Source organism: Excalfactoria chinensis, chromosome Z, assembly GCF_039878825.1.
Source record: "Excalfactoria chinensis isolate bCotChi1 chromosome Z, bCotChi1.hap2, whole genome shotgun sequence".
NCBI lineage: Eukaryota > Metazoa > Chordata > Aves > Galliformes > Phasianidae > Excalfactoria > Excalfactoria chinensis.
The window spans coordinates 56,018,562-56,046,438 of NC_092857.1; the positions used below are offsets into that span (position 1 = coordinate 56,018,562).

The following is a 27,877-nucleotide window of genomic DNA, read 5'->3' on the forward strand; positions in this document are numbered from 1 at the left end:
TATTAATTATCTTCTACTTCAGAAACACTTTAGTCTGACAAAGAGCATCTTTAGTAATTGAGCACACTTAATTATGTTTAATTAAAGATATTTCAATTAAGCATAGTTAATTATACTTAACATAAAGCATGTGAGCAATCCCATCACCTTCAGCTGCACATAGGCTGCAGGAGCTTACTGGCATAATGTTAGCACTGCCACACCCCAGCTATCTAGTAAGTTGGATAGTTAATTAGTTAGTTAGCTAGTTGGTTAATTTATTGCTCACCCACCAGTGTGCAGTCTTCAAAACCAGGCGGGGCAGAGGCCATTTGGATGATATCGAAATGGTTTCAAACTAAAAGTGGGGACATTTAGATAGGATGTAAGGAAGAAGTTTTTACAGTGCGGGTGAAGAGGCAATTGAACAGTTTCCCTAGAGGTGATGGATGCTTCATCCCTAGAGACACTCAAGGTCAGGCTGGAAGGGGTTGTGAGCAACCTGATCGAGCTATAGGTGTCCTTGTTCATTGTATAGGAGTTGGTCCTTTAGGGCCCCCTTCCAACTCAAATGGTTATATTATGCTATGAAAAAATGACAGAAAAAGTGATTAGGAGGTCACAACACGAACAGCCCATAAGCTTGTTAGAGCAGCCCAGAAGGAGAGGGGTGTCTCTGGCTTGTTGCAAGGCAGCCTCTCAAGTCAGCCTGGAACAGCCAGAGCAGAAGCCTTTGCCATTTATCCTCAACAATAAGATCTCATTGACTTCCTGTCACTTTTCTTTCCAGGTCCTGCACCCCCACCAGGGGGTCACATAAATGCCAGGTGTTGAGGGTGCAGCCAGAGAAAAGGTGAAAAAGAGCACACATCCCCAAAGAGATAAACAGGAGACTCCTTTGCAATGGAATTCAGACCAGCTATCCTCATTCAGAAGACAAAATGCAATTTATGCCCAATCACAACCAAGCAAGAGGTCAAAAGTAGTGTGTGAGAGGGACTTCACAGGCCATTCCAAGTGTGTGGTACCAAAAAAAGGTCAAGTTTTAAAAAAAACATAGTGTGAATTTGTACTGAAGTGAAATGCTGTATTGACAGGATATGTGAATGTTCCTCATTATTTTAAGGCAGAACCTCTGTGTTATAAAATGACCATTCTGCTGCACTCTTGCCTGACTGGGATGAGTAATTGCTATTGGCAAGCAAACTGAACTGTCCTCGTGATGCTCTGAGAAATAAGAAGGAAAAAATAATGAGGGAAAGCTGTGATTGATGCTCAGAGTAACCAGAACATGCCATCATGTAAGGAGACAGTTTAGAATACCTAAGATCATTCTGAATAACAAACTAATTTAATCAGGGTTAGTAAGAAAGTGAGGACAGGGATTATTATTATTTTTTCTAAATATGCTAAGATGCTTTTTTTCCCAACAGCAAATTTCTTTTCTGATGCCAGTTTTGCAAACTGTACAGTCTACGAGCATGTGATGGTGCAGTACACCCTCTGTGCACAGCAGAGCTGCTCCCTTAATGCTACACCCGCATTGACAGAGCTTCAAGGATCCCTCCCCATACATTCAGGGCTATGCAAGCATCTCTTGATAAGCAGAGATGTTGGTCAAGCTCAGGTGTGAGACTGTCCTGTATTTTTCTCTTGTCCGTTGCGTTATTCACTAAGTACAAAAAATAATAACAAAAGGAAGGTCACAAGGACTCGAGGGTAAATGCAATTATTCTCCTGCATTCCTTTTGCAATCAAAGTTCATAAAACTGTTTGAATTAAAATAACTTCAGTTTTCTTTTGCAAGGCTGACAAAGATATTATATTTAGCTCCCCACTCCCTGAACACAAATAAATCCTAGAAGGGCACCACAGTCTCCAGGGATCTCCCCCTTAACTGTGAAAGTGTCTGCTGGTCAGAAGAGTGAGAAGATGCACACACTGTGTTGGGTACTGAAAGTAACAGAGAAAGTGTGTTACAGTTAGTATATGTCCAATAACTCGTACCACACAGCAGAGAGCAGTATTGAATTGTCTAGGTCAGATGTTCGTAACCATCAGTTGTGTGAGTAATGGGTGTCACAATTTAGCTATTAAGCCAAAGGAACATCAGTGCACAGGGGGAAATTTCATTGTGACTCAAATACGAGTGTAACTGACAAATATTTTAGTTCCTTGAGCAGTGTCCTATTTTGGCTTTTCCTTGGATCAGAACACATTTCCTCTCATGCTGCTTATCACTGTAGCTAGCAAGTATGTGTGTTTCTGCTGTTACTGCAAAAAAATTCTTTTGCCCTTGTCCATATAAACAGGCCTGCAGAGAGACAGCCCATTGAAGCTTGTTATAGCACAGCAGCATGGTGTGCACCCTTACACTTAAAAGATACAAAACAACAGAGATGTCTGCAAGGACAAGAACTGAGTTCTAAAAAGGACTAGAGTAGTGCTGTGCTCATCAATGCAGGATGTGCTCAATTGTGGTTTGCAACATGAGCTTAAAGCCAGTATTTCACTCATTTTGGGACAGTATTTTGTATCAATTAACACAATACATATATCACTTAATCAAAGATGCTTAAATTAAAGTTTCTTTGCTTTTTAAAATTAACCAAAATCTATTCCTTTTGATTCAGGAGGGGCTGAAAAAGCATTGATGCTCACAAACTTCCCATGAGCATATAGTGTAGAAAATACATTGGTATTTATCCCTAAAATACAGGTGAAAAGAAGGATGGTGCCAACTCAAGCCATCAGTGGAAACTCACTCAAGGGGCAAGAAAAGCCATGGGAAGGAGCAGGACCAGAACACAAATCCTGTGGGGGCTTGCCTAAGAGAAAAACACAGGCAATACTATTTGTCAGGCGTCCCCTTTCAGCCTTAGCAGTCCATGTCGCAGCAGGCATCTGTCAGCATTCAGCTTACACCCTTCCCTTGCATCTGCTTTTCCACTGGAAGGACATGGACTTATGGAGATGCTGCAGGATCTCAATTAATTTTATCATAAGTTTTAAAGAAGAGTTGGAATGTTTGCACCAAAGTATTCTGCTGCCTTGTTTATTTGTGCTTGCTCTGACGTGACATTGGGGAACTTCCCCAAAATGGGCTTGCCATGGAACAGTGGTGGGGAGGATTTGGGGGCAAGAAAAGCCTATGAAAAGCTTCATGGAGGACAGGGTGGTAAGTCCTGCATGGCTGAGGAGCGGAAGCATGCTGCCCCAAGTCGAGTGACTGAGCAAGGCTTGCTTATGTTCCCAGCAGTTTTTTGGTAAAAACAACTTGTGTTCTACCAGTACGTGGATAGCCAGATAGCTGGGGCTAAATCTCTCAGTAGGTGCCCGTGCTGTAGCCTTGTTATAAAGCCTCATTTCACAGAGACACAGAATAGCTGAGGTTGGCAGCAACCTCCAGATCCACACGGTCCATCCCCTGTTCCAGCAGAGACACCCCAAGGCCAGGTCCACATCTAGGTAGCTCGTGGAGATCTTCAGGAGGAGACCCAACAGCCTCTGGGGTCCCTGTGCCAGAGCTCCATCACCCACATGGCACAGAACTGCTGCCCCACGGTCAGACAGAACCTCCTGTTTTCCAGGTTGTTCTCAGTGCCTCTGGTCCTGGCACTGGCCACCAATGAAAATATACCTGGATCCATCCTCTGTGCATCCTTCCTTCAGGGATTTATGGACACCGATGAGATCCCCAAGAATCAGCCCAGCTCTCAGCCTCTGAGAGGCTGCTCCGGGCCCCACAGTGTCTTGGTCATCCAGCGTTGGACTTTCTGCAGTATGTCTAACTTTCCCATATACTGGGAAGCCAAGAACAGCACTGGTCTCTGCGATGAGCAGAGGGCAAGGACCACCTGCCTCGCCATGAAGGCAGTACTTTGTGTAATGGCAGACTAGATATTGTCAACATTCTTAGCAGTCAGGGCAAATACTGGTTCACATGCAACTTACTGCATCCATCAGCATCCCAAGGCCTTCCCAGAGCTGCCTGGGGTTGTTCCTCCCCACGGGCAAGACTTTGCACTCGGGCCTCTGAGACAAGAGGCCACCTACAGACACAGAGTTAAACCAGAATATCAATACTTAGAATATTTTCATTATTTTTTCCAGAGTTCACAACACTTCCTTATCACGTGGTGCAGCCACAGGGCCTTTTTATTTGGATACAGAATGGCAAAACCATCAGTAAATAAATACGTTTGGTCTCTGCCAGTTGCACTGTCTCCTACGGCAGAACATGCTTTGAAACACACAAGCACTGGCAGACAAAACTTCTTTCAGTGTTTTGACAACTTTATTTCTTACTAAGTATACAAAATGTTTTTGCGTGAAAGGCTTACTGCAGTCATTTTCTGAAACATAATGCTCCCCTCACAGCAAAGAGCTTGCAAAATATATATATATATATAAATATACATATGTATATGTATGTACACTTTTATGCAGTTCAATCAAAAGAAACAAAGTGGAAGTAAAAGCAGAATTAGAAAGCAAATAAAATTTGAAGAAAGACTATTTTATATGAGCAGGAAATGCCTGGGCAGTTTAAATGGTTCTTTTTTTTGGTTTTGTTTTGTCTTGTTTTTGAGAGATCTTAACATTACCTGATGTTTTAAAAAGCAGGAGCACTACTAAGTCAGGTAAGCAAATATGCGGCTTCCAGGACAGGTCTTCTGACCTGCACTGCCAGGACAGCGTAGGAAACTTTGGGTATATTTGTTCCTGCTCAGCCTTCCACAAAAGGCTGCTTCCTTCTCTGGCACACGTCTGCAATGGAAAGAAAAACTCCTACAGCTCTTCGTGTCGTCAACATTTTTGGAGCACACAGACTGAAATTATAATCAAAAACTTGTTTAAAAAATAAAATAAAATAGTATCCCACTAAAGGCAACCACTGATCCAGCAATAGGATGACTTTTTTTTCAGAATAGCTTTGTTTTGTGCAGATAAAATCAGGAGCGCTGGGGGCTGCAGACTTCAGGGTTTCATAGAAGGCAGCAGTGTGACTTCACGTGTTTTGTCCGGGGGCAGCCTGGGATGACAGCAGAGCTGAGGACATCCAAGGGATGAGGGAAGTCAGAAGGAGAAATGAAAAGCTGTCTGCTGCTTCAATGGCAAATTAAGCCTTAACCTTTCTATTTACTAAGGCCTGTGAGGAAATGTGGCATAAAATTTTTTAAGCAAACCAGAACATATGTACAAAACAGGTGCACACCAACCAGAGCACGACGCAAAAGAGCTGTGATGAGCATCTTGCTATTAAGGCAGGGGTATGGAGCAGGATGGTATGTAAAAACATATACCCGCATACAAATACATATGTGCTAGTCATTTATACGCATGTGCACACGTGTTCCTCTAAGGACAAAATGCTTCAGCATTCCCATTACTGTTAGCCTATTTGAACAGAAAACACAACCAATATCTAATGGGCCCAAGTTAGTGTTACTCTGAGTTTAAGGTAATAAATAGATATAGAGAAACAGTCTGAACAAAGTAGTAACCACTAAATAAATGAGCCAAAGTGCCAAGTACACTCAAGGAGAGAAGACAAATACATAAATACAAAACCAGGAAATATTTGTCTTGCAACAGCTCAGGAGAAAAGCATCTCAGAACCATCCAACACCAAATGGCAGCTGGTACTGAGAAGTATTTTTGTTGTTGATATTGTTTTTTGCTGAAAATGTCGTGTCATAAAGGTGGAACCTTGGAACAAAAAGTTCAGGCTTCCAGTGCTGTAAGAGCAACATTCTGCTCCGCTCTTGGCATCCAGGAAGATTCAGCACCCTTTAGAAAAGGAATCCCCAAGACAGTTTTCTATTCAAGGACATTCACTATCCTACTACAAAGACAGCACGTAACATACACATGGCAACGTGTAGAGCAGATTTCAGATGCGGTAAAGAAATGCACATCCCTTCTCAGTCACATGGCATCCAGCTATAACAGTCCCAATGCAGAAGTCCCCAGATCCCAGTCTTTAGAAAACTAAAAGTCATTTGCCTTCTTCCTCTGCCTTTCACTGATAATCCTTGCATGAACAGCAATAACTTCTTTACCTAAGGCAGCTTACAGAGAGGATGTCTGAAGACAACCCAGGGGAGAACTGACCCCATCAGGACGTGATGCAATTAGTGACTGCTACAATTGCACTGTTTACTGCTCTAATTTACCTAGCATCAGGTTTCAGCTTCTGCTTCGTGTCCTGTCCTGCTCTAAGATGAAAGAGCCCTCCCTTAAGCAGCTTTTATTCTGCCTCTGGGTATTTTAGCCTCTGACTTCTCCTGACGCTGAGAGTTCTCACCTTTCTCTCTGTGTCCTGAAGTGCACAGCAGCACCTGTATGCTTTTCACAGCCAGATCAAAAAGCCCATTTTCTCTTGCATCCTTCTGGCTGAGCTGATAGCAGAAAGATGGTAAGGGTACAACAGTATGGGCTTAGACAAGGAAGAGAAATGGATTTCAGGACCAAAACTTGCAGTTAAATCCTTCTACCAACATAACCCAAATGAATGGGAAGCAATAGGGGAGCCATGCTCATTAAAGAGCAGGTACGTGTATCGAACCAACAATCTGTTTGCTTTTAATCTGTGATAATTGGAGGACTATTCGTGCTACACATCCACAAAAACATAAATCATACTAGTCCTGCACTCACTGAAAAAGCAAGCTCAGTTCTAACAGGTGGAAAGAAACGCTAGGCATGAGTTACCTATCTATCCAGGTCAATGAAATAAGCCTGTCAGATTGATAACTCAGAAAGAAGGATGCTATGTTCTCCTTTCAGCTTTCAACAGCAACAGAATTGACCTGTGGCCCCATATGCCATGAACAAAGGAGCCTTGCCCCCAGACCCATTAAAACTACACCATGGGGAAAGCAAAATGCTGGTCCTCAGCAAACAGAGTTCCAGAGATGACTTTGAGCACTCAGGACTTACAATCAACATGAAATATTGCAGAGCTCTTCCAGAGCTAGGATGATGAATTACTTCCTGTTAACATGAAACAGCCCATATATGAGGTTTGGGAGAGGAAAGGGCCCTTTTCATCCCCTAGGAAGGTGAGTTGATAACACCACAGAAATACCATTTTGGCCACCATTCTTCCAAATAGCTCCAGCGGTTGGAGCTCTTCAAGCATCGCCCTTTTGTTGTGCAGAATGTTGCTCCACAAAAGCCATCTCCTTGCCTCCACTGAGTTCCAGCTGCTGCTCTTCACACAACAGTCTGACAGTTATTGTAACTTCCTTGCAAATTCTTCATAATCTGACTCAGAGCAGAAGCATCCTCTGCCACTGCTTCCCCAGTCCTGCAGAAAGCATGCAGCACTAGACAGGAATTAGATGCTCGCCCTCCTGTCTGGAGTATGCTTCCACAGAATACTGCTAAAAGTAAGGCTTTAAGGAGCTGGGCAATCCTTCAGCCATTACAGTGAGCAGTGGGCAATGCATCATTTGCATTTTACAGCAGAGGACAGCTCTGCTTGCCTTCCTCACTTAAGTCCTTTCGGATCAGCTGTGCTTTGGGCAATGTGACCCTTGTGGGCTTAGAAGGGCTTCATTACGCTCATGAAAGCACAAGTTCCCATCTGCTGCAGGAACACGCTGCAGAGAGTCCTACAGCAGCCTTTTGCTGCAGAGCAGGGAAAGAGCTGGAAGAGCAGAGCATGCACAACTCCTGTTCTCTTGAACAGCAGATGGACAGATCTTCCAGGCAGCTGCTTGGCTGTCTATGCCCCACAGTGCTACAGCACTTATCTTACCTGTGGTGCACACAGGTGAGATGCTGTGGAGTTAACAGCCTATGTTACCCATTTGGGCTCCAGCCAAAGACATTCTGAAGGTTAAACACAACAGACTTCATAAGGCACGGACACCTTGCCTAGAGTAAACCTTGTGAACCATCTACGCTGCTTTGGTGCTCACTGATAACTTCAAGCAGCACATGAAAATCAATGCATTATGTGGACAGGGTTGCAAAACACCACTTCAGACCTGCTGCTTCTTGGTGCTATTATCACAACACAATTAGAAGAGACCACAGTGGTTTTTGGAAATCCGAGTGGTTCTTCATGGGTAAATAGCGACTCAACTCACATGATTATGGCAGTCTGCATTTATGCTGGTGGGGTAAAATTATTCTGCTGCACCCCAAGCAATGAGGAGAGAAACAATATACCAAAGTATTTCTTAAGAAGATAATTTAGGCCAGTAGAGAAACAGGTAAGTTTGGTTACCATACTTGGCAAGTCTAGAGATGTACAAAATAACAAGTGGGATGTACAAAATAGGAAAAAACCCACACTGATAGACAATAAACATTTATTGATCTTTGGCTTCAGAAATTGTCCTATTTTGGATATGGGGAATACTATATAAAATAATGTAAGCTTTTTTAAACCTAGAGTAAGTACTGAGAAACAATTTATCCTTCTACAGTGCACAAATGCAAAGACATGCAGAGTACATGTAGGGACGCTAAATACTGTGTTAGCATAACTGTAGTAGACACTGAATGTCTCACACGGACCAATGCTTTACAAAGGCGAGTTGATGGGGCACTCAATACACAGCAGATATCACAGTTTTTTCTTATTTGCTGTGGTATTACCACTAGTACCTAACAAACACAAATTTAACTTTAATAACGTGTGCATTATAAAAACAAATATAAATTATAGTATTTCACCAGAATTACTAGAGGAATAATAAAGCATGATCTTGCTTCAACTCACAGCATTTATTGATGTTAATGGTTTTAGGTTTCTAGACGACAAACCAACTTTTACTTACTTTACTTTACATTAAAAAAAATCTGCCTGGTATGCACTAACACTTACAAACAAAACAAAACCAGCTTCTTAACGCTCTGCAGTAAAATAACAAGCAACAATCTCTTACACACAGTGTAAGGAAATGTTTAGCATGCTTACTGGAGCAAGTGTTCCCCAACAGTGTACTACATACAGCACAGGTTACTAAAGCCACTTCTTGGAGCTAAAAGCTCAAAATGGTTTTATAAGGCTTCCTTGGAGGAAGGCTTCCTTTGGTAGATTTAAACCTATAACAACATTTCAGCTTACAAGCACTTCACGTTTAGAGATAATTTACTCAAAGGCAGGCTTCTCAGTGTTCCCCCCGCCCCCAGCTCCCCAGTCAGACCAGATGATTTACCACTGCTCACCATTTTCACAGGCAAGGAAGTAGCTGACAGCTACAGATGAGTTTGCTATTCAGTTACTCTAAAAGCGTTCTAAAAATTGGCCCACATAACTGGAGCCTCTTCTTTCCTCAGTCCCAGTCACATCACAGTCCACCTCTGTTGTAGCCCAAAACCATACAGGTGTGGTGAAATTCAGTGCGGCCTTTTTGTTCTCGAGCAGAGCTACTTACCCAAGTCAAAGCTAACTGCAGAAGTAGGGCATGAGCAGTATCAAGGGTGCCACTAAAAACTTTGCTAAAGTCAACTGTTTCCAAGTTGTGCCAGTTCTTTCCTTGAATCACAAAAAAGGATGAAAACTGAATGTGCATATGTGGGGTGTCACATTATATCACTAAAGTAATAAAAATGGAAAAGATTTCTTCAAAATCTTATTTGCCTCCAGTGTACAATGACCTGTAAATATACGGACATTCTATATACCAAAAGCTGTATGGAAAGATTTTTTTTTTTGTCATATCCCCTTTTTTTAGGACTAGCAGTCCGTGTATTTTCTTTCCAAACACTGACCTGTTATTTAGCACAATGACCACAGAGATACATGCAAGAAGTTTAATGCATGTCTTCTACAGACCCCACCCATGTTTAGGCACTTTAGTCTACGGTGCACAAAAAGAATATGACATTTCTTCAGATTGTTTATTATTTGTATTGCACCGAAGTATTATCCCCACTGACTTTAAGAGAAAAAATAAAGTGCCAACAATCCACCAAATACAACATCTCCTCACCTTTTCCAACTTGCGTTGCACTCTCCTGTTTCTAAGTCCTGATGAACTCCAAAAGCACACAGGAAATGAGAACTTGTTTTTAAAACAGCAGGCAATGCAACACTGGTCAGAAGAGGTCTATACAACGCAACGTCCATTTGATAACACCTTCACTATGAGGCATGCTAATCATAATACTCTGCAAAGATCTAACTATGAAATCATAGTTTAGAAGTAATTTAGCAGTAATAGGAAACTAAAATTTGCATTAAAAATACAAGAGTCTTTTCCACTTGGCAAATTCTGAAATGGTGGATGGCGAGACCCTCTGTTCTCAGATTTGATCAGTATCATACAGTACTATGTATGTGCTTTTCACTTAAAAAGACAGGAAAATACTCTTTAAGACAAAACAGAAACACAATTTATGCGTGAACCCAGCAACAGAGACACTGAAGTCAAATATTTACAACCTGGAGGGTGTTTCCTGTGTAATTTGTAACAAGTCTATCTTATAGGAATTTTTAGGCTTAAATCGTTTAATAGTATGTTTACATTAGTATTCAGTCACATAAATGCAAAAGTTGTAACGTTACACAAAGTGCCCTAGCATTGCTTATACAGACTTTTTTTCCCCACGTGGATTTTTCCTAGGAAACCGCATGGACTAAGAACACATAAGACTGATAACGGTGGGACGAGAGAATGATTGAAGACATCAAAAACAAAAGGCTGTTCGTTGGCACATTGTGACACAGGTATGAACTGCAGTTAGACAGTATATATTTTTTTTCTGGTTTTTAATCTAAAATACAATAAATATGCATTATGGAAAATTAGGGCATAGAAGGGAAGCAAAGTTCCCTTTGTGAACAGACAAAATGAAGAGAGGAAAAGAGAGAAAAAGTTGACTTTACGAAGATATATTAAGACAGGCTTTAAAAACTATTTAGCACATCACTAAAATAAAAACTACTAAGGAGTTTATAAAAAGCTACTTCTAAAATCTACTTTTTTGTTTGCCTGTGCTTTTGTGTCTGCTTGTTTTAATAGCAGAGTCATAAGGACACGATGCGATTGAATACTGCAAATCCAAACCTCCTCCTCTAGTCTTGATTGATGTTTTGACAGCAGGTGAAAACAGTTTGATATTTACAGGTGGATTACACAAACCAATATAAAACTGCATACTTGCTAGCACTCCAGTCTGGAAATCAAGTTTTAAAAAAATGTTGAGTGTAGAAGTATTTGACTTCTAGCTGCAGGCACTGATATTAATAAACAATTAAAATATGACTGATGGTAACAGGATTTAAAAATAATTTCCATTAAAAATGCCACTTAAATCAAAGCTATAAAAATACATGTACACTGGCATGAAGCGTCCAGTGTAGCGTTAACTCTCCTGGCAGTCCACAGCAAGAGACTTGAAAACGTTAAGTGCAGCATATACAGATTTAAGTAAAAGCAGCCTTAGAATAACATCCTGGCCTCACGATCTCTCTCCCACAGAGCAGAAATCCTTTCAGACTAGTGGTGGGAGCGAAGGTTAGATATAACACCAATACAGGACTTGCACTACCCGCACCATAAAGCATAGCAGTCCTTTCTACAGAAAAAGTTGCACAAAAATCACTCTGCAGTAGACTGCCGGCCCTGCATCAGCCTTCTTAACTAGATCAGGCATTTGGTACGTGTTGCCTACATGCTCTTTAGAACAGATACCAGACTGCTCTTATCATCTGGGATTTAGGACTTGGAATGCAGATGCTGAAAATAACAGTCTTACTTAGTCATTATGATAAGCATTTACCTCCACTATATGATTTATGATCCTAGGGACCTGCTAATGACTTCCTCTATTAGAACTTGCTTAGCCACAGTGCAAAGACTTCTCCATGAGAAAAACCCATTTTGTGTGGCCTGGTTTTCATTCAAGATTGTCCATTTGTACTATGAACTTAATTCTTCATCAGAACATTCTACTTACTTGCTAGGGACAACATTAACTGTAGGGTGAATTTCTGTGGCACAGACTGAGTTATATGCCAAAACAGTGTGTAACACTTCAAATCTACTCAAAATCTGTTTTCGGGGGAGAAAAACAACAACAACAAAAAACCAACACAAGGCAATGTCCAAAACAATCCTTTGAGAATAAAAACACACAAGGTATTTTACCTTGTACAGCCTTCAAAAAGACTTACACGCTTTCACATCAGATACTCTTACACTTTCTATTCAATCCAAGACCTCGATTAGAATTTATCTGTACATAATTTTAATTGCTCCTTTGAAGTTAGTTGAAAACTGTACCAACTACCTATCCATACATTAAAGTTATGCTACCTACTTGCATAGCTGATGTATCTTGACGGTGTCTTTTGTAGTATGACTTTACAATTCAGGTAAGTACACATCTCTATTCACTTTTCTTCTTATTTGTGGGTAGCAAGAAGTTGAAGAACAATTGCCATAAAAATGTGTTTTCTAAAGCATGTCTTTCTGTACAAGGATCTTCGCCTGTACTGACTTTATACTTATTTCTCATGTTTGCTTCTTGTTCAAGAGAAGACAGGGAGAGAAAAAAAAACTGCCAGGGTTCCTTCAACACCTGGGAAATCCCAGAGCCTCTCACATTATCACTGAAGGTCAAGTGCTGCCTGAGAATACTGCCTGCAAAGTGGAAAAGCAGGCTCGTTACAGTCCCACCTCCTCTTTCTACTCAACTTCTCTAGCCCAGATGTTACATTTGGACTATCCTGAATCTTGCTGGAAGACATGGATTTAGTATTATCCTAACTTTGTCTAAAGGGACAATTGCAATAGAAAAAGAGTTTTTAGCCTACTAGCAAGCCTGTTCACATTCCAGCTGGACTTTGGAGTCACTTGAATTATTTACAAGAACGAATCCTGCAATGATCAATTAATTTAAACCCATAACAAAACAAAAATCAAAATACAAATATTAACTAATCCAGCCAGGTTTGTTCTTCATAGTTCATGAAAGGAAAAAGTTGTGGACAGAAGAAAAAAAGAAAAAACTCCAGGCCAACATGTCACATTACCAGAGTGATAAAGGTAGATCTGGACTTCAACAAAGGCATCTTTCCTTCTGAACCCTCTCAAAAATGAAGTAGGTGGTGAAGAAAAAAGCAAGAATCCTAAATAAAAACTACGAGCTATTCGGTCTTGTTTTACCTGTTTTTTCATTTCTGCAAGCTACTTTTTTCCTCACAAAGTGCCAATGAAGCTCTCTGGGGATGGTGGTGTAGGGGGGAAGCATTTGCCAGCTGCTGTTTTAAAAGGACGTCCTGAACAAGTGAGCAGATACTACTTAGTTCACATAATATACATGGAAGTCAGAACTATCAAGGCTGCTATTTTATTCTAAAAGTCACTTCTGAGCATATCATGTCAGGTAGTTATAAAATGTGCTGCTTGCTACTACAGCAATTTACTTCCTCCCATTTCACCATCACCGAAAAGTTCAAAGATGTTTATTGCTATATTATAGTTTTTAGTAAGCCTCATGTAAGGATTAAATGGAACCAAAGAAAACCACCTCCTATTCAGATCAAACTGCTGGCCAGAGGGTCATCCTTCCCACTCCATGGAACAACAAAATAGCAACAACCAGAAGCACTGATCTTAATGCTAACATCATCCAGTGCATATTTCACTGTGATCAGTGTGGTATCTGAAACATAAGACAGCGTGATTCCTCATCAAAAGCCCTGCAAAGCTGAGCTATACACAATCCTTTTCGGAAGTCAGTACTATGTAACCATCCTTCGATTTCTACCTGGGAGCTTTCAAGAATACACACTATGCCAAAGGAAACAGTTACTTAGCATTATTTTGAAGTCGTCTTCAGTATCTGAAGTTTATTCCTATCCTTCAACCGCAACAATCTCATGCAGTGAGCTTTTTGGGTTAAGTTCACAATCAGGATCAGTTTGCACTTCATTGTTTTAGCATTTTCATGACTGAAACATTAAAGGTGGATACTACCTATGACTTAGAAGCTTGCATTACTCTTATATTAATGAAATATCTTGAATTAACAGAAACTGGATCCAGTATTACTGGACCTGTTATAATTTCTCATTCTAGTCATCTGAAATACAAATCCCAGGAATACTTCAAGACCTGAGTCTATGAAGTAAATTACTGTAGTCCAATTTACATAGATGAATCTTTGTCCTTGTTAGTCAGGGAAAGCTGGTGTGAAAAAAAAACCACAAAGCTTACAGCACCAGTAGCACTGAAGTATTACACTGCAATGAAACCAGTCAAATCATGCAAGGTGTTCTCAAGACATCCGAAACACATGCAGTAGGTACTACCTGGTGTACACTGATATTTTCCTAGTATTACTAAATGCTTAAAAGGTATTTGTCATAGCAAGACAGTTTGTCTCTGAATTTTCGGCATTCACTGGCAGTTTGCTTTCCCATGTGGTAAGTTTGCAACATATTTAATTTTTGTTAAGCTCTTTCATTTAGAAATGCTGATTATATGCTAAAGTGGCACACGAAGTCATAAAAAAAAAATAAATAATAAATTAACATAAAAATAGCCAATATTAGTCAAAGAACTGAACTCTGCAGTGTAATATTAACTTTTTTTTTTTTTTAAAAAAAAAAAAAAAAGCTACTGCATATGAATTGTTACTCCTCTTATCCCATCACACAAAATATCCAAAGCTTTACCACTCATTGTTTCTCAGTGGCTTGATATGTAAGCTCCATCCCTCCAGTTAAGCAAAACTTGTGAAGTTAAAGCCTGTTCCTCCTTACAACAACTCTTTTACTACACAGAAAGTTTATTCCTGAAGCCAGGAGATACTAATTGTTACTACATGGCCAAGCTAACACAAATTAGACTGGTTAAAGGAAATGATCTGACAGAGAAGAAATTTCAAGACTAAGAGATGAAGCAGATCTCTTCTTGCAGAACAGCCTAAGTTCTTTAATATAGCTAAGTACCTTTGTAGAGGCACCAAAAACAAATAGCCCTTTCAACTGAACTTTCAAAAAAATTTAATTTTCATTTCAAATGGGTTCTTGAAATTACTAGATACATATATATCCCTCTCCCATGGCCCTGTAATATACATTCAGTAATTTAAAATAAAGATTCCATATTTTATAACTTCATATATATTATATATTCCATATATAATATATATATGTACATCACAGATACATACACTCTCAGTCAGCAGGATTAAACTGTATTGTTTTGAAATGTTTGATTGGCATCACTAGTTCAATTCTATTATTCTGTGAATTCAATGGAATTTATCTATCGTCTAAAAAGAAAAACTTTAAAAGATCCGAATGAAATCTGTGGATCAAAATTAGCACCAATACAGATGGCCATTACTTCAAAATGACTTAGGGACTGAAATTATATATATATACATACATACATATATATATATATACATATATATATATATGTATGTATATATATATAAATTTTTTTAATGTTTTTTTTAATAATTCCCCTTTCACTGTGCAAGCATTCCTGCATAATATTTAGGCAGCAATACCTGCCAGGTCCATACACTTCTCTCATGTTAAATTGAAATTTTATACAACTTTCCTTACTGTAATATACAGCATTGCTTTTGTCCTGTTGGATTATTTCATTTTTCGTGATGAAAAGTGATCAAAAACTATCCAACAGAACTTTTTAAAATCCCCTTTTTCTGTCCATTGTATGGCTCAGTTTCAATATTTTACTCAACAGGTAGCCACCATCAGCATGACCAGTACCTACTCCACAGTTCAGTTACTGACTGCTGATTCTTTAAGCGTTGAAGGCGACTTCCTCTTTATGGAAACCAAGATTCTCTGAAGTTGTAACATTTCAACATGCACACCAATGCCTGCCACATAATATCAGTCCCACCACTATAATTGAATTAGTTACCTACCATTTGGGTAACAAAACTAACAAACCCAGTTGTGATTTTAAGAATATTCACCCTGAGAACACAGAGGAAGAGTTTAAAAAATATGATATGTTTTCTCTTCATAAATATCTTTCTTCTTTTTTTTTCTTTTTTTTTCTTCACCTCCTCTTGGGTACCTGGGTTTGTATCTAGAACTTGACTTCAAACTTATCAGTTGATCTGTTCATGCCACAGTCAGGTACTGGTGATAGAAAAGCCCAAAAAGGCTTGTAGAAAAGAGGCAAGCAGCAACCCACCAGGTAAGGAACGACAGGAGTCCCCGAAACAGGAGAGGAGTGAAAATATTCTTTAGGCTTCCCAAAGCCATTGTTATTTGTACTACGGTTACTTTCATCTTTCCATCAGCTGGTAGAGATTCAGAATAAGCTGAATTGGGAAGCAAACTGTTTTCTACTGGAGTGTTGGAATTCAGTTCAGGGTAGATGCCCCAAGAATAATTACCTGTTGAAATAAAAAAGTAATAGATTTTTAAGGAATGAAGTTCTCTTAATCTATGCACTGTTTTTTTAATATTTTTTTTAACACACACACACATTTATAACTTAATAAATACTATCTATTTTCATCCTCATGGCTTCCTGATAATACTAGCAACCCATCAGGGTAGGATTCAACCTACTTTTTGACATACTAACATCTACATGTGAAACAGTGGCCTTGGGACTTGCCACTACCTGGCAGGATTAATCTCACTAGATATAGAGGTCTGCTTCAGGATGAGATGAATCCAGCCTAACGCTCTCTCTCTGCTGACATTTTGCAAAAAGAATGCCACGTTTGCATGGCAGACTGTGAAAGACATCCCTCATAAGGAAGGGAAAAAAAACAGTGATATCATGTCTCCTTTAAGTGAAATAAAACTTCTATCTCCATTTCTTTTCAATAACCCGCTGAAAATTGAGGAAGTGGAAAAAAAAATAAAATCAAATAGTAGATAAAGACTGTATGAACACTGCTTTATGCAACTCATTTAAAATACTTCAAAAATAAAAATATTTAAATAGAAATAAAAAGCTTCACTTGTACAATTTCTCAGAAATAAAGCAATCAAATTAGCTTATCACTGACAGATATCATAAGCAGTAAGGTAAGAATATAACTTACAAACTGTACATCAGCATGTTATAAATGACAGGAAACAACAACATATTTCTGTATTACAAGTACTCATAAATTCTAATTCTCTACAGCAACTTGAAAACGTAAAAATCCTGTACAGAACAGATTTGACCATCAAATTTTGCCTACCTAGTGTTTTCAAAAGCAGAGTTGTGTGAAGGAGCATTACCAACGGTGCAACATATTGCAGTGCAATTACGCAAAGGTAGTAGAATACTCGAGCCACCTGGGAAGAAAGAAGAAAGTCACTGATGAGTTCAGTGCAAACCTACATGAACATGCAATTCATTAAGAACAACACACAAACATAAATACAATTTTAAAAGTTTTCCAGTGTGCTTGAGTGTACAAACCCAATGTCTTCAAAATAACTAATGAAGAAAAACCCTAGCTAATAAGCTCACCAAAGCACTCGGAATTCTAAGAGGAAGCAGTGAATGGTAGTAAATAAAAGCCTTTGTTCTGTTACAAAAATTGGAAAAATTCTGCTTATGAACATTGCATATTATTGTACAAAGATTCCAAGACACTAACAAAAAATTAGTTTTGATTGTAAGTACCCAGTTATTTACAAAATAAATTCCACTACACAAACAAAATAGTTAAAATCCCAAATTTCATCAAAAGTAAACAAAAATTTGGTTGAAAAACAAGACTCATCTAGTACTTCCCAACGTAAAATGCCAGTTTTAAAAACAATGACAAGAGGATTTTTCATTAGCAGGCAATCAATGACAAAGCACTTAGAAGGTCTTTATTTCATATATACATTATTACTTTTTGAAACCTACTCAGATTTATCACTCTCTTCTCCCCATAATCTGTTCCATCTTTCTCAAGATTTTTACATTACGTATTTCATATAAGCTTTTGACCTAAAAGAATATATCAGATAAAGAGGAGAAAAAGTCATAAAATCAATAGAAAGCAAGCAATGAATTAAAGCTAATCAGATTTCAGAAAAGAACAGAATACAGGGTGGCAAAAAAGATGAAGGCAGACGTGACATTTTTGGAAATACCCCTAAAACATCTCAAAGGGCTTTGAGATGAGCAAGCATCAAAAACTAACATGAGAAAAAAATGTAAAAAGCTCAGAAAGGAAGTATGGAGAACACTGTAAGACACATAATGAAATATGATAAAATGAGCAAATGAGAAAGTAATGGTCATTGCTACAAGGTGTATTAGGAAAGATTTTACTGGCAAGAGTTCCAGAAGAAGAAAAAGCTAACGTGGTAATAAACAGAACTGTATTTAGTGGCCATGAGTTTCTTAAGGAGAAGATATGATGGTACTGGATAAACACACTTAGGAAATAGAAAACATTTTTGTTTAACAGATAGGATGAAAGCCCTCAAAACTAAAATTATGCATTCACAACCATCCTTTAACATACAGTTCTGTCATAACCAGTCGTTGCTACCTCTGTTTCCTAACGTTTACTTCATAGCCAAACGCTTTGCACTAAAAATGTGAAAGGACTACAACACAGTTCTATAGTAACAGTAAGATACCCAGTGGCAACAAAGACAGAATTATTAGTGAGAGCAACAACTCTAAGAGAGAAGTCCTCATCCTATGCCATATTTCAACATTCCTCCTGGAATACACCTCGGATCAGCAAGATCATAAGAAAGCACTATCACACAACACTGAAAATCTAAGTTCAATTTACAGGTAACACGCGACAGTGTTCTTCATCAAGCTTACAAACTTCTACCTTCTTAGTTTGCTCTTTTTCATCAATCAATCAATAAATAAATAAATGATTCAATCTTTCCTATCATTTTTGACAGTAACAAAACAGGCAATTCTGCTGCAAGGCTGGTGCATTTCAGAGTGGTCTTACAGAACTAAATTTACATAACCCAAAATCTATCTTACATTTTGACCTAATTTAGAAATCACAGTTCTGATTAGGTAACAGCACTTTGCCCTTCTTTCTAAACTCAAATTCTCCCCACTCCTCCCACACTACCACAATAAACTGCCACAGATCCTTTGCACTCCACAGCTTACGTCCATGCAACACAAACAAGAGAAGCATACCATCTGCCACGGTATTTTTAAAGATCACAACAGGATGTCTTCCAACAATGCATGAACAGTTTAAGATAAAGCATTTGCATAACACTGTTGACACCTCTGCGTATTTTGGTTTACAGAATTTCTCAGTTAGTGCCATTTCTGTAGAAGAAGGCTTCATTCAGATTTCAGCCCTGGTGCCACAGAAGACACAACAAACTGGAAAAAAAGCAAACTAAAAAGAGCAAGCACTCCAAATGCGTAGCCTCGGTCCCACTGTACTTACCATTTTCTGTAAATCTACTGTGCTTATTCTGCCAGCTTCCTTTTTCATCTGATCCACGCTTTTCTGTGCTAAATTCAGGTAGGCCTGCAAATGGCTGCGCATCATAGCCAATCGTAAAGCACACAGCAGGATTATAATCCACAACCTCATGGTGTCAAATGTATCTTCTGACATTCTGCAGATTAAAAATAAAAAGTAACACATCTTCTGTAAAGAAATCTTCAGACATATGGTCAGAAATACTTTATGTATAATCCACAGTTACGAAGTTAATGTGCAAATAAGTGATCATTGCCATCTATTTCTCTCTGTACTGTAACTTCTTAGCAGCCCCAACACAACATTAAATTCCCTTACTTCAGTACATCCGTGTGCAAACAATAACAGCTCTTGAATGACTAAATTTGAGTAACATACACAGAACATCACTGGCTTTCAGGTCACTCCAGGTTTTGAGATACACACAGTTCTAGATAGCAAATGGGAACCTCAGTTGCCTTAGACACCTTGTTACAACATGACCAACTATCATTTCAAGACAGACTCAAATGTAAAATGGAAGCAAAAAAATCAGTATTTCCAAATTTTATGTAATAGAATAATGGTTACAAAATTATCTTTAGAGCATCTATTAGATCTATAAGGACTGCTCTGAAATTCATGTCTCCTGTCTTACTACATTGGCTCACGATGTCAGAGGCAGATATTGGTGACATGGAAGTACAGGTTGAACCTTCCCACCATATTCTGTTATATTTTGATGCCATGAGACAGACAGCAACAGAAGGGCAGTCTGCCAAAAATGCACCTGATACAGGAATGCATATGAAGCAAAGATGTGTCACTGAATTCCTCCAAGCGAATAAAAAAATGACCCACTGACATTAAGTGACACCTGCTGTATGTTTATGTAGACCAAATACTGGAGGTAGCATGGTGAGACAGCAGTTAGTATGCTCCAGCAGTGTGAAAGACTAGCCATGTTCCAGTCAGTCATGCAGACTTTTTATGAGAACAGCATGCCAGCTCTCATTCATCAACCATTAAAATGTGCAACTGATGGTAGTAACTACACTGAAAAAGGCTGTTATGTAGCTGAGCATTTGCTCTTCTAAACAGTGTTACTGCCATCTTTTTATCTGTTTTTAGTTCCCATGGAAATAAATACAAGGCATCACTTTCAGAGTGACCTATGTATTAAGCAATAAAACTGACAACCACACATATCAGTTATAAACCTACTGAATAACTATTATTCTGATCTTCTTAGACTAAAAGCAATAACAACCATCTACGCTACTGAAAACAGTATTTTATAGTACAGCATCACTTGTGAAAATTCTTCCATCTTTATGCTTTTACATATTGTATCTATTAATGAAGCAAAATTAATATTGAAGCTAGGCACTACATCTATGCGTAGATTTTGAAACACTTCTCATAGTACTGAGAGCCTTAGGCCAGTTCTCATGTCTATGCATCCCATTTGTCTTCAATGCAACTACTCATTTCTTAAACCAATGTGAGCTGTAAGGCTTCCAACAGCTGGTAGTAGGGTGGTACTCCAGACCTAGGAAAAACAATCCAGCAGTCTGCCAAAGAGATGCCACCACATAGTTGCTCTTCTAGAACCATCACCTCAGCACTGTGATTCATTCTCCCCGAGACAGCTGAGCTCAAAGACCAGACTTTCAATGACAAAAGCTGTATAAGAGGGCACTATTAGACTGATAGCTTTACACTCAGTAACCCCAGAAATAGTTCTTAAAGAAAATCTTACAAAGGTATGCTCTCTTTGCCCAAAGGTGGGTTCATAATGTAGTCCTTAGTGATTGGTTTCACCCATAGAAGAACCATAAATAAAGGTGCCAAGAAGTTTATATGTAGAAGTGTTCTGAAAGAAAAAATAAAAGGGAGGGGGGTGAAGTTGTTAAATGCAAACAATTAGCATACTGTTGAAATTGGCGATACACACTCAAAAAGATAAGTCCAAACTTTAATAAAGTTGAGTGAAAGGTAAACAATAAGATTACTTCACTATTTTTAAAATTATGACTAACATTTCAACAAAATAGCAATACTGCATACCGTGAAACCACACTGACTGTGGTTTTAAAAGTGCTCTTTGAAATGATTCTTCTTCCAGACACTTAAACAATCCAGTCAAAGGAACTAACTACACGCACTGTATCGCACTATAGAGAAGACAGTTGTTAAACAGTTCTATACTATAGCGTAACACCAAACTGCAGTAGCTTTTACAGTTTTAATCTAGGCAGTCAGCATCTTAGATGGGTAACATGTCATTATTTTAAGATTTTTTTGTTTTATGAAAAAGGTACTCAGATTAATTTCCAATACCCTACGCAAACCAGGGGAAACTTGCATTCAATTAAAGATACTAAAAAAAAAACAAACATTGCTTCAAAAGCACAATACAAACCTACACTGTCTACATTGCTAATTTAGAAGGAACACCACATATAGAACAGTAGGTTTAAAAAAAATAAAATATTATTCTGGAGCTTTCTCTGAAATAAACATATTTCTTTTATTCCTCCCTTGGAACAGTCTAAAGCCCATATCCCAATCGGTTTATATTCTCAAATAAAATAAAAACAGTTGACAGTTCATCCTGTAATCTGGTATTTTTCACAAGTGCAACGCTTCTGCTCTAACAGAACTGGCTCATCTGCAGAGCCATCTCCAACAACAGTCCTTCTAAACTATTAAAAAAAGAACGAGGTAACCAAAAGTTATTCCGAAATACTGTACTGATTTCAAACAATCAAGCTTGCTAAACTCGTTCTATACTCACTAAAACGTTGGAATGTTTCAGAAGCTGTGACTGCCTCACATAAATCATTGGCTTCCGATGAAGAAATATGCACTGTAAGTTTTCAAGTATTGCTAGGAAGCACAACAGCACCAAGGAGCAGTCCAGATCATCTCGGTAACTTGTGAGAACATTTCACTTCAACTTCTAACTAAAGACATCCTACTGAGTAAATGGACTGGAATGTACTAAGTGGTGGCAAGATTCCCTTTCTGCTTATCTGAGCAGAAGGTAAAAGGCTAAAGGATTCTTATAACGGATTCTGGAAAATGACTGTAGGAAAATAGTACAAATTAAGGCAACTCCAAAATACATACAAGGAAGGATATTGCTCACAATTAAAACTGAACTAACAAAATTAGAAGTATAATATAGAAATATAACTATTTTTATCCTATTTTTCTCTAAAATTTATTCCCAGCATATACATCTGTGGACAAATAATGTTAATTATTTCAACGACACTGTTCAAGTGGTAGCAACTTAATCTACTTAGGGGGATGTCACTGTTTTCTATAAGTCTCCCATTTTATAACTATGGCTTGTCCTATCAGGTTTTTTTTTTAACAAGTATAATCTTATATTTGACTGCAAAGAACAGCATTGTTTTTCCACACCCATTTTGGAGAGTTTTGCATCAATTACAGTCATCCTCATTTACTGTTCCCTTTAGTCACTGCCAAACAACTGCAAACACTAAGGAATGATCTGCTCACTGACAAAAAATACATCACAAACAGCAAACATTGATCTCTTCAGGCCCACTGAAAACTACCAGTGATTACTCTTTGTTTTTAACTTCATTACCTATTTACAGTGCTGACTGATCAAGTTTTGATCCATTCCAGAGTATGAGATTTTTGTTTGTTTTATATTTTTTGGCTTGAATAGTCAAAATATAGTAGACTTATGAAAAAAAATTGCTTGGTGCTGCATAATGTTATCTTCAACAATCAGATCTAATATCCTGTAAACATCAAGTTAGGTAAGATTCATTTTTCAAAACCTCATCCCAATAATTATCAATTGACCTTTTAGATCTTATTAATCAAGTTCTATTTTAGAGATTTTATATTCCTGCAGAGAATCTCACAATCACAGAGCAAGGAATATGCTGGAAAATTACAATATAGTTATAGAAAAGATACATGAAATTGTAAAATATTTATACACATAAAAATGAAAAAATGCACACTTTATTTGCCTGAAAAGAACAGATTAAGAGTTGGCCACAGCCTACATATAGACAGAAAATTAACAGCAGATAAAGCAGGAGCCAGGAGCCTGCAGCCCTAGTTACATGCATTCAACTACAAAGAGCTCAAATCTAACACAAAATACTTAGTTAGAAAATTACCAACAGCGAAGGACTCAGTTTAAACGCAACTAATTTTTTATGTTGAGCACTTTTCAGAAAAAACAGATTTCAGTTTATACCTAATTATTATATCCAAAAACAGAATCATAGAATGGTTTGGAAGGGATCTTTTTCAGATCATACAGCCCCAATTCCCTAATGTAGGCAGGGACACCTCTCTCTAGCCCTCAGCAACCCATGAAGCCTGGCCTTGAATGCTTCCAGGGAGGGGCCATCCAGTCTTGCTGGACAACCTGTTCCAGTGTCTCATGATCCTCACAGTAAAGAATTCCTTCCTGATATTGACTCTAAATCTACCCTCTTCCAGTTTAAAACAATTGCCCCTCTTACTGTCACTACATGCCCTTAAAAAGTCCCTCCCCAGCTTTCCTGTAGGCTCCTTTCAGGTACTGGAAGGCTGCTATGTCTCCTTGGAGCCTTCTCCTCTTCAGGCTGAAGAGCCCAAACTCCTTCCACGTGTCCTCATGGACAAGATACTCCTGCCCTCTGATCATCTTCGTGGCCCTCCTCTAGACCCACTCCAACAGCTCCACATCCTTCTTGTATTGGGGACCCCAGAACTGGATACAGTACTCCACGTGGGATCTCACAAGAGCAGATTTAGAGGGGCATAATCACCTTCCTCAACCTGCTGGTCACATGTTTCTCTTAGCAGAGGAGCGAGACTAAATAATCACAGTGGCCCACGTTGTAACATCTATACATTAAATATCGATGGTCAAGACCTATGAAAGGCATTCATTCAACAAAAGAAAGATGGAAAAAAAAAAAAAAATGAACAGCTAAATCTAAGAAAATTGCTAGTAAGAGCAGCTGCAAAAAAAGATGTTCCCCTAAGGTCACATTAACATCTCACTTTTTAGAATATTCTGGGTCATCATGTAAGAAGCACAGAAATATGGGAAAATGAAGTACTCTATGCTAATTTCTAAACCTATTAACAGAAGTTTTCATTGTGTTTTAGATTCACTTTAAGCATTTTTCCAGTTTATTGCCTTTCTGAGGCTATTGCTTCCTTCCTCTTCTTTTCTTTTTTTAGCTGTATTTTTTGTGGGTTTTTTTTGTTGTTGTTGCTGTTGTTGTCTGTGTTTGCCTCTGGATCTTCCCCTAAATTTATTAACAAGAGCATGATGCTCACCTATTGGGCTACTGAAGAAAATAAAAAAGTCTATGGCTGTACGTCTTCTTCCAGTTAGCTGAACTTCCCAAGAAACATGACTAAGGAAAGAAAGCATTATGTAGAAACATTCTTTATGGTGCTCTCACAGGAGGAAAGGAAAGAAATGTTCCTGTAACTGGGCTTCTAGTCACAAGGCAAAGAATGAAAGACTGTCAGAGTACAGTATGATCAGAAAGAGGCAGGTGGCAAGTCTGCTTGAGATACAAAATGCAGGCAGCAGCAGAAGTCTTAGTCACTACCTTCATGTTGGAATTGTTCATTTTGTTTATTTCCAGACAACAAAGATTTAAGACTGAGTAGCATATACCTATGTGCATATATTTTTTCTTACTGTGTTATTTTTTCTGTTGCTAAATTCAGAGCATCCAGATGCATTTGAGCCAGTCGCAAGCCAGGGAATGTCAAAAAAGCACCAATAAGTGAACACAAAACAGCCAGGAACAATTTGAAGGTTAGTTTAGACACAGGACCCCTAAAAGAAAAGAGAGGAAATGAGCATTTTCTTGAGGAGGAAGTGAATGGGCAGGGTATCAGTGATTACTTTCAATTCAACAGTATCTAATATTTAATCAAAAAGCAAAAAGTATTGTACAGTTTTATTCTGGAATACCAGCATCATTACAACTCATCCGGGCACCAAAACAAACAAACAAAAAAAGTCACCTGTTTATTTAATAAAATCAACAGAAAACCTTCCTATTAAAAAACTTCCTGCAGCAAAAAAAAAAACTCCTGTAAGATGTTAAATTTGTTAGTACAGTAAAACAAAAATAGAATAACTTTATATTGCAATTTACAACTAACTGTATCACAGAAAAGCTATCAGAATGGTTATTTTTTTTAAGAGAACAGATATATCACAATTTTAAATTTTCAATGGTTTTTAAATGATATACTAGCTGCATTCTTCTTTTATCCATTAAGAAGCTTTGGCAAACTTATTACTTCAGTTTTCCCACATGTTTATCAAACACATACATGTATCCAATTAGTTATGTCTCTTCCACGTAGCCAATGTTGTTGTTTTTTTTAATTAACTATTCATTACTTCACAATTATTTTTAAAAGTATCAAGGATTAAATGAATTATTGAATTAATAAACATACACACATACATACACACCAATAAAATAAAATAAAATAAAATGACGTAACAGATTAAACAGGAACAAAAGCAATTCTAGTTATCCATTTAAGCTTCAGACTTATTAGTCCACAACCTCAAACTACCAAAAGACACCATCATCAATTCAATCACTCCTATGAAAAGCCAAAGCACTGCAAAAGTTTAAAAATAAAGGAATTTTAACAGGAAAATTAATAGAAAAGTTAGTAAAGTCATAATAGCTTAGCTAAAACAAAGTGAAGAAAGGTTAAGAAATACATGGGATTCAGTTAAGGGTTTCTCTGATGATCCTACCTAAAAGTTATATATTTTCTAAGTAGGCATATTAGAAGTAGGCATACAGAAATAAAGAAATTCCATAGTTTTGGCACAATACTTGAGAACTCTCAAGTCAGAAATTGAAGGCTTATCCGTCACAGGAAGGATACACCCCATAATACATGTGACAGTATGTGTGTAAGGAGAGTTGTACTAAAAGTCCATTTTACGATACACAAAGGCTATCTATGACAGTGACTGTGTATACACATAACGTAACAAGCAATGGCACACCTCTTGTAGCACATAGAAAACTTGAGATATCCTGTAGCAAGCAGATGTATCTGTGTAAGAGGAAAATACTACACAACTTGAAGATGTGACTAAAAAGCCTTTTTACTCCTAAAGCCAACTTCATCACAAACTCCATCTGAAGTGTCTGAAGCTTTTTCACTCATTCATCCTCTTACATACCATAGGAATAGCAAAAAGATACTTTTCTGTTTAGAACAGTCCCTTCAGTGTTGCAAAGACTGCTTAAGAACTGACATGAAAACTATATTTATACTTTTGAATTTATTGTTTTAAATGCTACAGCCAAACTACCAGGGCAGAAACTATATCTAAATTAAAGAGAAAACAAAGACACTTTTAAATATTGATGGATTATTCTCATTAATACACCTCTTCACAATTTTTGGAGTTTGTAAGCACGTAAAACAGCACAATATGCTAGACAAATGCTTGCTAAGAAAATCCAAGTGGTTCAGTTATAAATGCAAACACAATGTAGAATAGTGTATTTCCAGGACTTACTGGGATTCCAAACCCTGCTTTTCAAGAAACTGCATAGCACTTTCTGAGAAATTTGAGAATCCTGCGAAGACACATACATTAATGTATTTTATCACAATAAAATCAATCCTTTCCTTCCACCCCGCACCCCCTCTATAAAATGCTACATAACATTACATCTTTTGAAAAGCATTAATATGCTAGGATAATTCTTTCACATGCTAATTACTATGCCACAGTGCAATAAAACCTGGATGTTAACAATCTTTGAAAGTACCTGCTTGATACTTGAACATTTCGTGAACATTAATGGAATTACCATGGACTCTTACAGACCAAGTACCTATTCTTTTATTTATTTATTTATTTTCAGTAAAGGAGCTTCACCTCAGAAAGCAAGGCAAAACAGGTTAAAAATAAAACTGGAAGGCAAATATAAACAAACAAACAAAAAAAAACAAAAAACAAACAAACAAAACAAAAAAAACAAAAAACAAAAAAAAAAGAACAAGGCATTTTATATATCTTAAAACAAAGCAAGGAAAGTAGGCAGAATATCCTCCAGAAACACTGTATCACATAACAGTGTTAACATTAACAGATATATTCTCAAAAGTATCTAAAAGATGTGAAATAAATCTTTCTCGTGTCACATAATAAATAAGACTGTTGCAAATACTAAAGAAGGGAGTTACCTGACTCCAGTCCAAACTCCAGATAGTTTTCTGTCACAATCAAAATTGCCATTGCTTTCACAAAGAAGAAAAAGCCAAACGTGACACAGACTGATCTTTCACCTCCTTCCTCTACTTTGAAATAGTGAGTGGTCAGTGAAAACAGTACCTTACTACATGAGAAAAGGGTCAAGGAAAATAAAATTGGAAAAATGACAATATTTAAGAATTACCGAGCTGTATTCTGATCATCTACAATAAGGCTGTTCTATGATGTGCTAATTCCAGGTTAAAGGAT

General features: G+C 37.9%; 1 protein-coding gene across 2 annotated transcripts in view; it reads right to left on the reverse strand.

The window, feature by feature from the left end:
• Nucleotides 1-4,837: 4,837 nt before the first annotated feature.
• Nucleotides 4,838-27,877, reverse strand: part of TMEM161B (transmembrane protein 161B) — a 38,928-nt gene continuing 15,888 nt past the window's right edge. The window contains exons 6-13 of one of the 2 annotated variants that reach the window (XM_072359809.1): nucleotides 27,601-27,752; nucleotides 26,927-26,987; nucleotides 25,058-25,198; nucleotides 21,113-21,226; nucleotides 19,333-19,507; nucleotides 17,149-17,245; nucleotides 16,137-16,341; nucleotides 4,838-5,031 (exon numbers count right to left, since the gene is read on the reverse strand). In XM_072359809.1, coding sequence (XP_072215910.1) covers nucleotides 4,968-5,031; nucleotides 16,137-16,341; nucleotides 17,149-17,245; nucleotides 19,333-19,507; nucleotides 21,113-21,226; nucleotides 25,058-25,198; nucleotides 26,927-26,987; nucleotides 27,601-27,752 — 1,009 coding nt within the window. In that variant the 3' untranslated portion in view covers nucleotides 4,838-4,967. Of the gene's footprint in view, nucleotides 5,032-15,961; nucleotides 16,342-17,148; nucleotides 17,246-19,332; nucleotides 19,508-21,112; nucleotides 21,227-25,057; nucleotides 25,199-26,926; nucleotides 26,988-27,600; nucleotides 27,753-27,877 lie in introns of those variants that run through there. The other variant, XM_072359810.1, reaches the window with a different exon arrangement.